Here is a 14,542-nt window from a genome sequence, read left to right on the forward strand (position 1 = left end):
AATTACTTAAAATATGCCAGCCTAACAGTAATACTGTATAATTTTGCAGTAAAACTTTGTATTCTGTGTTTTTGTTATTCAAGTTTTTTAAGTTTTATTTGTCAAGTGTACATAATTTGTATATTAAAATGCTCAGTTTGAGGCTTAGTCAATACAGGAGTAGTATAAAGCGTTAAAGTCATTAAAAAAGTTATGTAAAGTATTTACGCATATAGTATATATAAAGATATATTAGCGTGTGCAAAATATGTATTTTAAAGGTTCACTGTGTAGATTTCGGGTGTGCCTCATAAGTCTTGAAAAGTGAAGACACTGGCTCTTTGATCGCCCCCTGGTGGATGGCTGCAGTACAAGTCATAAACCCCGCCCTCGTCTCCAATCAATCGAATGGAACGCTGCTCTAAATAAAAAAATGATTTACACTTCCAAAAAAAGTTTCTGAAAGGTTTTGGTCCTTTCAAGTAGTTGTTATCACGCTGATTATGTTCAAGTGTTCGTTTTTGTGATAGGTTTCACCCACTAAACACAGGACGTCGGATAGACGTGCAGATCAAGTCTATATTGGGTCCGTCGGTCCATGACCAATTCTGGACATGTATTCGACGTCCAAACTAGGTCCACTATTTGGACGTCATATTGACGGGCAACATTGGAAGTTTAAACTGGGTAATTTTTTGGACGTCATTTGGACGTCATATTTATGGGCAACATTTGACGTTTAAACTGGGTAATTTTTGGACGTCATTTGGACGTCTATGACAGGTCTATGTCTATATTACATGATTAGGCCTATAAAAATGTGTTTATTTACAAATATCAGCATTATTGCACCAACATGATTAATACATACGAATAGTCTATATTATTACAGTACTGTTTTTTTCTGCTTTCTTGAATTACAAACAAAATTCATCTAAATGTACCATTAAAAATATGTAATTAAATGTGTAGTTCGTTATATTAAAAGTATATGACCATACTAGCAATTTAACATGAAAATATTCTCATATTAAATTGTTCATGATATTAATGCAATAAGAATGCCTTATATACGACCTGAAAGTATGGCCATTTGGTCTAGTGGTTAGAGAGACTTGTTTCTAACCCGGAGATCAGGAGTTTGAATCCCACAGCTGGCAGGAAATGTCTGAAAGGTTTTGGTGCGGTGGATGGGTGAAGTGCAGAGGCAATCATGTCTTTTCGCTTTTTTCATGTCTCTTTTCCTTACACGGTGGTCCTACGGTTGTCAACATTTTTAGACGTGCAGAACACGTCGAAAAAAAGACGTCGCCTGGCGTTACAAAACAACCCCTTTTATGGACCGGATTCGGACGTCCAAAAATTACATGAAAAAGACGTAATTCCGACGTCACTTTGCGCAGTGGGCATTTTAGCAAGTAATTTGATGCTATAGAAACGGGGCGTGTCGTTATGATTGGCGTGGTTGAATTGGTCGCGTGAGCGTTTGGGCGAAAGTTTGATACCGCGGCTCCGACTCTGGCTCCACGGACGATTCGTTCTGCGCATGCCTTGGCTCCAAACTGATGTTTTTACGTAACATGGCGGCGACCTGGTCGGACATTTTTGGCTTCAATTCATTACAATGGAGTGAGGTGACGTCGCGTCGTCCATCTTTTTTTACAGTCTATGGTAAATTTTAGTGACATCTAGTGGTGAGATTGTGAAATCCATCGGTAATTTTAGCGCCCCCTTTGCACCCTTAATGCGGTCTTTGGTGAAGCCCAGCACTTTACCAACCCAGAAGTCCTTGCGAAAGAGCAATCAGACGACAGATGGGAGGAGTTCACAATAATGGGCAACTTCTCTTTCTAGTTACAGCATGACGCTCGAGTCTGTTCCAAAATACGACTTCGGTGCGCCCTCGTGGACTCGCGTCAAGGGTCCCTAAGGTCTGCACTGCATGATGTCATCAAAGTGTGGACTCTGAGGAAGTCCGCAAGTCCAAGGTGTGCCATTTGGTACAGGGCCGAAGTAGTGACAAAATAATGGCGAGTTCCATGTAAGGGGGTCATGCTGCGGTGTATGTAGATCAGTAATTCTTAAAGTGTGGTCCGCGGACCACCAGTGGTCCGCCAAAAGATGACCTAAACTAGGCAAGTGTTTATACAATAGTCACTTATTTAAGTAGATTTTTAATGCACTTGTGAAACTGTGATATCAGTTCTTGCCATTTTGTTTGAATGACATAAAAATGGATTGGTTGCTTAAACCAAAGAGGAGTCAAAAAAAAAAGATCAAGCATCAACTGAAAGCAACCAAAATCCACAGATCTATTAGTTTTGTAATGTGTAAAATCCCTGTAATTTCAGTGATTTTGGACATTAAGGGGAATTTTTTTTTTTTTGCATTTTATTGTTACCATTCTACAAGCATAGACTTCATATACCCACCACCTCAGTTTTAAACTAATGGCTCTTTGGAATGACATTAAGTGGGACCTAGGCTGTTACAGTATGTTTAATTGCAGTTTTTTCACATGTGCAGTTTGTTGTTCATATTAAGCTGCAACTCATTTCACATTTACTTTTCAAATGAAATAAAATTCATATAATAATTTCTGAACATAGCATTGCATTTGTGTTTAAAATTTTTATTTTTTACTTAAAACAGTTGCATATTAAACTTAAATTTAGCTTATTCTTCCTATTTTGTTGTTTTTTTGGGGGCGTGTTAGAGTCAGATTCTGTTAGGTGGTCCTCAGAAAAACATTGGAAGATAAAGTGGTCCTTGGGCTGAAAAAGTTCGAGAAACACTGATGTAGATAAAAAGGCTCATTCTGAGGTCACAAAAACAATACAGTTTATTTTGTAAGGTCTTTATGCACCACTGATAATGTAGTTATGTATAATATATTGCATTTCTGTCAAGTTATCCTTCTAAAATGATACAATTTACAAACCAACATGTTGAGTTCATCCCTTTTGACCTAACGCTGGGTTGAAAATAATCCAGCAGTGTTTGTGACATGTTTTCATGCATTCTCAAATACTTTAAATATCTTATTGAGAATGTAAATGCTAAAGACTGATAAATAAATCTGTTTTAAAGAAGTTTATACACTCCATTGTGATTACAAGGCAAGGAAATCTAGTAAGAATAGGTTTTGCAATGCAGTGTTAAACAGAAGTTAAATGGAAACATGATATATCACTCAATAGTGTTTGTTCTGGCATTAAACACATGGAAGCTTTTCATTAAACCTTTGTTTGGTCTGGTCGTGCAGGACAATAACACAACAGCACACACTCCCCTTCTCATTCCATGTGTTTATAGGGGACACGACCGGATGTTCAGAGATAACTGCTTCCAGATGTTCCACATTCTCAAATTACACTGCTTTACTTTTCTCGAAGACGCCAAAGAAGTGACATAATACCAGGAATTGTGTTTGAATGTGTTTCTATTAACTCACCGAGTCTGGGAAAGGCTTAACGTTTTAAAATATACAGATGGAAGAGAGTGCATGGGAATGCACAAATGTTCTTCGAATGAAAATAAAATGAAAATATTTAGCAAAAGATTATTAGCAGTATAGTTTAATTTAGCTTAAAGTAAGATATACATACATGTGGGCTGCTTAAACAATGAAGCTCTTGCTTTTATACACCTAAAATCACAATTTCACAAATACTACCAGTCTAGTAGCAGCTTACTATGGTATTCCTGTCTTGGTGTATAATATTATGTACTCAGTACCGTGCTACAAATCAATGTATTGATTACCCTCTGATCATGATCTTTATGTCTTCTGCTGACATCTAGTGGTCAAATAGAGAATGTAGTATGTATGTGGAATGTAACCTTTCAAATAGTTTAGTGTCACATCCTCGTTCTTTATTTTTTATACATATTTTATACACTATGCATTTTATTTTTATATTTATTTAAATACATTTTAGAAAAAAGTAAACTCATTAAACTTTAAAATAAATGTTATTGTAAAAATTATGTTAATGCTAAATACATTATTGCATTTTTAACATGTTATATTTTAGTATTTTCATTGTAGTCACCCTTTGCCTAGATAAAAGTGATTAAATGAAAGTGATTTTCTAGATGCAGACATATTTTCATAACAATATAGTAACAAGACCAGATCTGTTTTTTTTTTTTTGTGGTAAAAGTGTAGTAATCATGTGTTTTTTTGTGTGTGTATTGATTACTTTCCATACTGAAAAATCCATCTAAGACCAGCATTAGCTGGTGAGCTGGTTTAGCCTGTGTCCCAGCTTGGTTTTAACTGGTTTTGCTGGTGTAGCAAGCTGGTCTAGCTGTGTTTTGGTCACTTTTTAGCTGGTCATGCTGGAAGAACAGCTGGCTCACCAACTGGACCATCTTTGCCAGGCTGGAAGGACCAGCTCTTGAACCAGCTACTGACACCTTAAACCAGCTAGAACCAGCTACTGACATCTTAAACCAGCTACCAGCTTATGCTGGTCTTTGCTGGATTTTTCTGTAGGGATTAGCAAAACCATGGTTTTACTGCAGTAACCATGTTTTAGGTATGTTTTAAAAAAAACATTGCCTGGTTTCATAGACAAGGCTTAGCTAAAGCCAGGACTAAACCTAAATAAGGATGTTTAAGCAAGTTTAATAAACATACCTTAGAAAAAGACATTACTGGTGTGTATCTTGAGACAAATCATGGGACTTGTTTATTTTAAGATTTGTCAGTGTTAGTTTCAGTTGAGACAGCTCAAACGTGTTTTAGTTCAGGACTAGTAGCCTTAAGCATTTCTGTGAAACCGGGGACATGGGTTTAAAAACCATGGTTATTTAATTTTTTCATGTGTTTTGGGGGTTTTGTCTTATGGGTATTTTCGTAAGGGCAGAAATGCACAATAGCTTTAAAGTATAATTGTCGACGGTTAATCTATCTAAGTGCATGCATTACTTTCTCTTTTCAACTAAAGCAGGTGACTCATCAAGATCAGATCAGACAAGTCCAACAATACAGACACACCCATCAACATAAAAAAAACATATGACCTGCAAATACAGTAAGTGCACCTGGATCAATGTGAGGAAAACCCCCTTTATGAATGTGCGCATGCTCCGTTTCCATTAAGAATTATACCTAAATAATGCTCTTCTATCAATGTCGTGGCGCGTGTCAAGTGTTTCCATATAGCACTGTCAGGGAAGTTTTTAAGGGAAGTCCAACACTTACCTTTGACTCCACCCATGGTGACGTCGTTAAACTTCTCAGGAGTTTCAGAGGTTTCTTAACTTTTATGACGGTCGATGAGATCACTTGGCGACGTTGGAGAGCTTCGCATTCAGTGTTGAGTTCACATTAAGAGTTTGATTTGAATCGGAACGAGTTAACATTCACGGGGACGCGGTTTGAGACGCATTGGTACCGATGGCTGCTGTGAAAGCTCTTCAGCAGTGGTGTAAAATCCAGTGCGATGGATATCGTGATGTTTCGATCACTAACATGACCACGTCTTTTCGGGACGGCTTGGCTTTTTGCGCTCTCATTCACAAGCACAGACCGGACTTGATGTAAGTTACAAACTCTCATTGAGCTCGACGCGCTTTTGTGTGTTGGTAAATGCTTAAACATTAGTTAAACACTCGGGATGTAAATATATTTATCTCTAGTTTACAACTTTTACTGTGCAATTTTACTGTTAAAAGTTGGAACGAGAACTTGAGGGACGGAACAAAATAAGCTTGAACTCTGACGAGAGTTTTTCTTCTTATTTTTTTAAAAGTTTAGGATGAGAACAAAACATTCAATAAATACTTAGGAGATGTTAAAACTTCTAGTTTATTTATTAAGCGTTTTTGTTTGGTTTTACTTTAGCAGTACAATTTACCGACGTTTGTAAATTGACGTGGCGTTTGTGCACGCTTAACATTGGGTTTGTGTTTTGTGAGTTTTTACTTTGGACTGTTAATATTTGTTATGGAAAATCTCTTTTAGTTGCACTTTTAGGAGGTGTTGTGATCACAAATGCATGCTTGTTGAAATGTTTGCTCTTTTGCAGAGACTTTGACTCCTTGAGCAAAGAAAACGTTTACGACAACAATCATCTGGTAAGAGTTTTTAGTTTTGGTTTGTGTAGTAACCTCTTTAATACGATTGTCACGTTTTTGCTTAATCCCTTTTGCTACAGTTATCCACAGAACATATGGTTTTGCTACATAAACCATGGTTACTGTAGTATAACCATGTTTTACCAAAGGTAATCGTAAATACACCAAAAAGCCATGATTACTAAAACAGTGCATTTTCAATCACTATTAATTACCATTGGTTGCAAATGTAGAAAAAACAGTTTAAAGAAAGTTAAAAACAGTTTTAAATTGAATTTTTCTTATCATTACTGTCTCCACAAAATTCAGATTTTACTCCACGAGTACTAACATTTTAGATTGAAAGCAACTATTTTTTTTAGGGTTTTAAGTTGGCTGCCCCCTGAAAATTTAAAACATTATTTTTTACAGGTTATTTGGATCAGCATTGTTTTCTTTAGGGTTCTTTAAAGGGTTGGTTTAACTGTATTTCATGTATTCTGACTTATTAACACAGTTTAAGAGTTGGTTTCCTCATGCCAAACATAGGCAAAGTGTCAAAAAAGCAGTTGGACGTGTTACAGAGTATTTCTGTGCCGAATGCACTTCGCCGGGGGCGTACAAGTTTCAGAAAGTTTTTTCGATACATGTGTACATCTTGCGTATCATGGGTAGACGTTATGTATCTTTTTTTATGGGCACTTTCCTCAAAAAAGCATGCCCACACGCCTTAGAGGTTCATTTTGGGCTGTATGGTTCTTTAGAGAACCTTAAGATCTTAAGATGGGACAAACCTAAGGACTTGTTAAAACTTTCTAAGACTGGACACAATATGCTTAAAGGTTGTTTCTTGGGATTGTAAACAAAGACTGGGAAAAGACTGGGCATGATCAATTGATATGACCAAATTACATTAATAATCTGTGCGAAAATCGTTAAGTGTGTTCCCAGCTTTACGAGATGTTGGGTTTAGTGTTTTAGGATGGGGGAAAGGATTAGGATAAAACAACGGTTCTGGCTAGAAGGGGTACAGCTACTGTCTAAATCCTGTGAAATGTTTGGTTTGGGGTGAGGATTATCATATCAAGAATTCACAAGATTTTGGCCTTTGCTGTATACCTTCTAGCCACAACCACTTTCTACCACAACAGTCCTTTTTTGTAAAGTAAGGCTTCTAAAGCCTAAAGAAAGTTAAAAAAGAAATGAGTTTTTACTTAAAGGTTCTTCGCAGAATCAAAAATGGTTCTATCTATGGCATTGCTCTGATCAAAAATGGTTCTATCTATGGCATTGCTCTGAAGAACTCTTTTTAGCACCTTTCTATTAAATAGTGTGACTAAATAATAAACAAGTTAAAGTGGAGCAAATGTGGAACTTTCGAAGGTTCTTTTTCTATGGCATCATGTCACAAAATAAATTTTTGACCATGGACCACAAAAGTTTAAAGGAAAACACCTGGGCGCGCAGTAACATCAACATTACTACGGCCGAGGTCAAAGTGCTCTTCCGCCATACAATATAGTTCTCATGTTTTTATCCGCTTAAAAAATCGCCACAGTTTATTTTGTGCCACCAAACTTACTTGTGTAACAACTACTCGTGTAACAGTTTTTTAACAGGGAAAACATGAAAGTGTTTGGTGGCTTCTAAATTCATTCCTGTTTGGATCCTAAGGAATACTAGTAGAAGTCGCATCAGTCAAAAATGCGTTTTGAAAAAGAAAAAGCATATATATGTCGCACTGGTCTATACGTCGCGTTCATTAAGAAAATTATTTCACAAAATCCAAGCCCAAGAATAAACATTTTATCTGGAAAGGAAAGCTATTCAACTAAACAATGGCACACAGAACAGCAGGCTGAATAGGTGTCCGTACATGTTAACGTAACATTACCATTTATTCACCGAACACAATAGCATATCGAACATACCTGTGAGGCTGAATAGGCTAAATTAACACGACAAGCCAAATTAAGTTCAAAAAGGTCCTGAAGTCATTCCACATCACTAAATCCATTGAATTACATAAATACAGGAGCAGCACAGATCGGACTCTCGTCTGTAGACGGTAATGTTTTCTGGTTTTTTTTATGGTTTATATGAATAAATTTTGACATAAGTCGCACCTGACTAGAAGTCGTAGGACCAGCTAAACTATGAAAAAAAAGCGTGATTTGTAGTCCGGAAAATATGGTATGCCTTCGTTTGTCTAAGTTGAGGTAAGAACATAGTAAAATATTGAAATACTGAGTTTTCCTTTTAAAGGGATAGTTCACCAAAAATGAAAATTCCGTCATGATTTACTCACTCTCTCATGTTGTTACAAACTAGTGAAAGACCGATATATCGGCCGGCTGATATATCGAGCCGATTTTTGCGAGTTTTATGTGTATCGGCATTGGCCGATACGTGGCTGCTGTGTTCGCCGTTTTTCCCGGCATTATTAACACACGGAGTGCTGGAAGCTGTGAGAATGAAAGGGACATGTTTTTATATTGACCAAATTAAATGTGTTAATGTATCTTTCGCGCTCTATGGCAGGCAGGGTGGACAGATAATTACTCGACATGTTTAATCTGAGTGATTTCTTAAGTTATTTACGCCTGCCGGATGTGTATGAACGTTGCTTTGTTACACTATTTTGTATGGAAGTCAATGGGGAGTCTAGTTCGTTTTCCCCCAAAAGTGGGCGTGAACCTGTTCAGAAACATTCTATGACATTGCGCCGGTTGAGCGTATGGAACATAACTTAATATCCTAATGATTTTTGGCATTAAAATCAATAATTTTGACCCATACAACGTATTGTTGGCTATTGCTACAAAAATACCCGAGTGACTTATGACTGGTTTTGTGGTCACATTTGGTTCTTCTAATTAAAACCTTAATTTTAACATGTGTATAACAGTATGTGACAGTATCCTGTATGTGAAATCCAAGTTAAAGTCTCATAATCTGATTGGGATTTTACAAAATTTCATTCTTTGACATGACCTTAGTTAATGACCTTAGTCAATATTAAAGACATTGTAGAAACTTAGAAATGCATGTACTTTAACTAGGTTTTCACAAACTAGTTCACATTTGTTTTTTTTTGTGTAAAAATGCCTCATTTCCAGTCAGATTATAAGTCTGTCGTTTTACGAATGAGTTTCATTGACCTCTCATAGTGCCGTGTGACCTCTGTGTTGTTGTCCAAAGCTGAGATCTGACACATGGACTGAAGAATGCATTCTTGAGGCCTATTTTGGTGATGTGCTGCTCTGTCAAATACAGAAGACGATTCACATGCTCGGTTGTCATAGACTGATAAATCATGCACAATAATTCCATGGAAAAGGAATGCTGTTTAAAACAGGTCAAGAAAACAAAAGAATCATAAGAGGAAGCGCAAAGAAATGCTTATGGGAAGATTTTGAATGAGAATGCCAACCGTACATTGCTAACAAACAGAGAGAAAGGCAGTGAAAGTGAAAGTGTTAGGAGAAGGCGTGATCTTTGGAACGCATGGATTACAAGGTCATGGTTGATTTGCAGCATAAGGTTTGAAAGAGAAAGGTACAGTTGTGTGTGCTAGCATTAACATGTATTACCAAACAACTTTGGCATGTGACTGTTAGTACCGATACTCAGATTTTGCATTTGCATTCTTCTTAATGTAATTGCAAAATTAAAAATGTACAGAGAAATACCTCAGCCATTTGATCTAGATTTTATCTCTTTCTCTCTCCGTCGTGTCTGCTCTTGTTTAGTTTTGATCTCTTGAAGTCTTCACTGGGCCAAGCTTACAAGGATGAATTATTGTTTTACCTCTAAGTGCTTATGGATGGAAATGTACCACAAATGACATACCACAAAATGTATTTTTTCAAACTTTGTTTTAAACTTGTAAAAAGCAGTCACATATTCACAAATATTTAAAAATAGACTAATGCTGATTCACAAGTTTGCATTAACATGTGTATATAAAGCATATTTGGCATGCTGTCCGAGGGGAGGGTTTAAGTTCTGAATATTAGCTCGAATCAAGTGAGGCGATGGGGTGGAGAAGGGACGAACGGCTATATATATCGAGAGCTCTTTGTGCTGATTGATTGGATTGCATGACCATGCTCCTTCCGAACTTGGTTATCGTATTGTCGTCCTGAAAATAAGATGGCACTTTTATGGAAATGCCTTCTTTTATAAAGATGTTGGCTTATATTTGAGCATATCAGGCCAGATTTACTAACCGCTTACGCCAACGCAAACCATCACTTTGGCGTTAAATAACGACAGTCGGGACGTTATTGCATCTGCATTTCTAGGACTTTCCCCTTTCAGACGCAAAATTTATAGGTAGATTAGTAAATCACATTGCATGAATCATTTAAATAATGTTTGCACATGTGATATGACTGGTATTTGCCCCATTATTTAACGCTGAAGAAAAGCATGTCTTAAACCATTTTGCACTTGAAATGGCTGCAGTTGTTGCTAAAATAAGAGGCATTACAGAGATCAGCGAGCATGTGATTTAAAGGAGAGGATTGTTTAACATCACTCAAAAATATTGTTTACCAAGCCATGTTATTTTTTATTTGCTGAAGAAGAGTCACTAGGAGAAGTCGCACAATACTAAATTTTTTGTCCTCCAGTTCTTTTCTGTGTACTATGGCTTTATTAGCTGGGATTACAGACCCAAATTATCCGCTGCGATGTCCGTGGTGCTGAACTCAACCGCACCTCATCGGCTCTGGTTATATGTGACCCTGAACTAATTTACACTGCTCTTATTAGCAGATTAGTTGCATTGGTCGTTATAGAAATCAGCTGTTGCGCCTTTTTTAATTTGAGCATTTTTAGTAAATAGCCCACGGATATTACCACTCCCATCTGCGCTTTTTTGGAATTGCGCGCTCACGTCATTTAGCCCCATTTAGTAAATCTGGCCCCTAGACAATTACAAGTCATTTAAACTGTGCACACCAAAAATGCGGTAGGTGGCACCAAATACATGTAAACGAGTTCACCTGGACTGAAGCAACCTGATAGACTAACTGTTAATGAAATATTAATCGGCTACGTGTTTTTTCATAATAAGTTAGGCTAATTGTTATTTAATTCAGATGGACTGCAGGTTATATATGGTACTGTGTATGCCATATAAAAAAGTGGTAGGTCATGGGTTCGAACTCAGGGAACACGTACTATAAAAAAACGTTATACCTTAAAGGGATAGTTCGGCCAAAAATGATATTAAACCCATGATTTACTCACCCCCAAGCTGTCCGAGTTGCATATGTCCATCGTTTTTCAGACAAACACATTTTCGGATATTTTATAAAATGTTTTAGATCTTTCAGTTGATTATATGTAATGTTACAGGGTCCACGACCTTCAAGTCCAAAAAAAGTGCATCCATCCTTCACAAAATAAATCCAAACGGCTCCAGGATGATAAACAAAGGTCTTCTGAGGGTAATCCGCGCGGTGTTGTTGTAGAAATATCCATATTTAAAACTTTATTAACGTAAATAAATACCTTCTGGTAGCGCCGCCATCTTAGACTCCTCTGTATTCAGGAGAGAGTATTAGCGTAGTGTACACACTTTTCTTAGTGACGTATGACAAATTCGGAGGGCGGGGGCACAGAGCAGCAGCAGAGTAGCCTCCGTAGGCTGCGTAAGCTCTCATCCTGAATGCGGACGCGACTAAGATGGCGGCGCTACCGGAAGGTAGTTAATTACGTTAATAAAATTTTAAATATGGATATTTCTACAACAACATCGCGCGGATTACCCTCAGAAAACCTTTGTTTATCATCCTGGAGCCGTTTGGATTTATTTTGTGAAGGATGGACGCACTTTTTTTGGACTTGAAGGTCGTGGACTATGGGTGGACCCCGTAACATTACATTTAATCAACTGAAAGATCTAAAACATTTTATAAAATATCCGAAAATGTGTTTGTCTGAAAAACGATGGACATATGCAACTCGGACAGCTTGGGGGTGAGTAAATCATGGGTTTAATATCATTTTTGGCCGAACTATCCCTTTAAAATGCACTGTAAGTCGCTTTGGGTAAAAGCTTCTGCCAAGACACAATGAAAAGTAATACTCTTATAATAGTGATTGTACTTTATCATAATCTCTAAAATCTCGTCTGAATTTAACCTTTAACAACGTGCTTACACTCTTAAAAACAAAGGTGCTTGTGCTTAAAGGGTTAGAACAATTTCTTTCTTACATTTTTATAAACTAAAGAACCTTTTCTCAACACAAAGAACCTTTTGTAAATCAGAAAGGTTCTTCAGATGTTAAAGGTTCTTCATGGAGCCAAAAATGTTTTTTCTGTGGCATCATGATGAGTGTAGATTTCCTCCAGTAAGTTAAGTTAGATATTATTGTGTTGTTCCTTGTGTATTCTAAGTTAATATTAACAGCATTTATTACTCTATTCGATTGGTATCCATTTGCAGTTGTCGGTATCTTGGGAAATGTTGGCAGTCTTGCTCTGGTTGCATTTTAATCATCTAGAGACTTTTAAATATATATATGATCATCAGGGGAGTTGCTAGGGTCAGATGGGAGGGAACTACACTAACCTTTTCCACTGGTGGCACTTCCGCTACCAACTTTTTCAGTTACTGGCGCAAAATATGATTTGGTCGCACATATTTTTTTCAAGTTATATTAAGGCGCTCTGGATAATAATGAACAATAATGAAACTGTATTGCATACAGATATGCTTTTTATTTTACTTGCCATCTTTTAAACCACATGCCGCCTTGTTTTCTTAAACGTTGCAGTGTTTCCCACAGATCTGAAATTTACTTGGTGGTGGTAGCCGGTGAAAAGGGCAATTATTACCCACTGACAAATTATGGTCTACTATACATGTGACGAAGAACTAATAATGTGTGACACAACACAATACTTTGATTTATTGGAAATTAATATTAATTTCACATTATATTTCATCAATCTAACCACCCCAAACTTTCTTTGCCATTAACAAAGCTGACACTGTTTGTCAAAGCACCACGAAAAGACTTACTGTTTTTGCACTGATATATGAAGCAATTAGACCCCTTTTATCAAACTCAATATAATACAATACTATGTATAGTATATTAATAGACAGTGCAGGTCTAGGCTATAGATTATAAATGTGACTGATGTTATGACTGATGTTATAATGGTAATAATTTTTACTTTTACTGCTTTTGCTCTATCTTTCTATTTCTCTCTTGCCGATTTAAAAAGCTTAATCCACTCGTTATTTCAGATTTAAAAGTCTACTTGCTGTCCCGGTGACAGACTTTACATTGCTTTGCTCGTTCAGTGCAATTGGCTTGACATTAGCATTGCTTTTTGCTACAATCTCTGTCCAAACTTAATATGGATATGGTTTTAGAAAATGTATGGTTAATTAATAATAAGATTATTAAAAAAATGTGAGAAAGAAAATGCAGCGCGTGGTCGTAACAAGAACCATCGCCATAGAAACCGGAGGTACGCTGAAACTGCACTCGAGCTTTAGCGCGGTAGCGCTCATGGACGTTTTCCGATCGACTCGGGTTATAAACACAACATTAATCAGACTTGGGACCCAAAGTAATTAAACTAGGACCTAACCAGACCCGACAGACCATTTAAAATATAAACCCGGAACCATACGAGTCCCGCGTCCTCAGTAAAGAAAGACCTCTGCTCAAGTTCAGAAACAAGGAAGACACTGCGCTTGCGTCGCGTCCCATCCAATTCATTGAGAAACAGCTGAGCACGCAAACGCACACTGATAGGGAGAGACACGACGTGCTTTCACGCAAAATGAAGCCAACGTGTTGATGGCTCAGAGCACGTTATAAAACGTATTCTTAAGATCCACATTTCTGTTTTAATAAATGCTCATAGTAAATCATAGCATATTGTCTAAAACATTAGGTAGCACATTTGCGACTCATTAAAAATTAGGGTCGCAACGGCAGTTCAAAAGGTCGCAGTGTAGCTCCCTGGATGGGGTGGGTGGCTTTGCCCCCTGGAAACATGACTCCACAAACACAGCGAATATATGCGTGATAAAACTTTTCACAGTGCTTTAGTTGTCCATATTCATCTTTAGTATGTCTCTCTTCACGGTGGCTGTCTTGACTTGTTGATTTATTTTTATTTTTTATTCTTTTTCCCTCTGCTGCCTGTCACTTCCTCCATCATTTTCCTTGTTAATAAATCCTTATTTTTGTTCTTTTTCGCATACTTGATATTTCTCCTTTGCATTTTCTCTATTCTGTTGTCTGGCTGACTATTTCAACCTGGAAAAATGTTAGCTCGTAAAATTTTTACAATGTTATTCTAACAACATGCATTTATAGGCTATATTTCTCATCATTTTATTGGTTAGTTATTTAATTTTTACATGTATACACATTGTAAGCTGTGTTAACCCTTAAACAGGCAAGAGTGAAAAGCGATGTGGAAAAAATAATTTCATGTAATATTTTGTATCATCTG

General features: G+C 37.0%; 1 protein-coding gene across 1 annotated transcript in view; it reads left to right on the plus strand.

Annotated features, from left to right (window-relative positions):
- Positions 1-5,241: 5,241 nt before the first annotated feature.
- The window catches only part of micall2b (mical-like 2b), a 34,082-nt gene continuing 24,781 nt past the window's right edge, over positions 5,242-14,542 (plus strand). Inside the window, exons 1-2 of the mRNA XM_065254245.2 lie at positions 5,242-5,529; positions 6,018-6,066. Of these exons, the coding sequence (XP_065110317.1) occupies positions 5,387-5,529; positions 6,018-6,066 (192 nt within the window). The 5' untranslated portion in view covers positions 5,242-5,386. The remainder of the gene's footprint in view (positions 5,530-6,017; positions 6,067-14,542) is intronic.

The sequence above is a fragment of the Paramisgurnus dabryanus genome, chromosome 4 (assembly GCF_030506205.2).
Source record: "Paramisgurnus dabryanus chromosome 4, PD_genome_1.1, whole genome shotgun sequence".
Taxonomy (NCBI): domain Eukaryota; kingdom Metazoa; phylum Chordata; class Actinopteri; order Cypriniformes; family Cobitidae; genus Paramisgurnus; species Paramisgurnus dabryanus.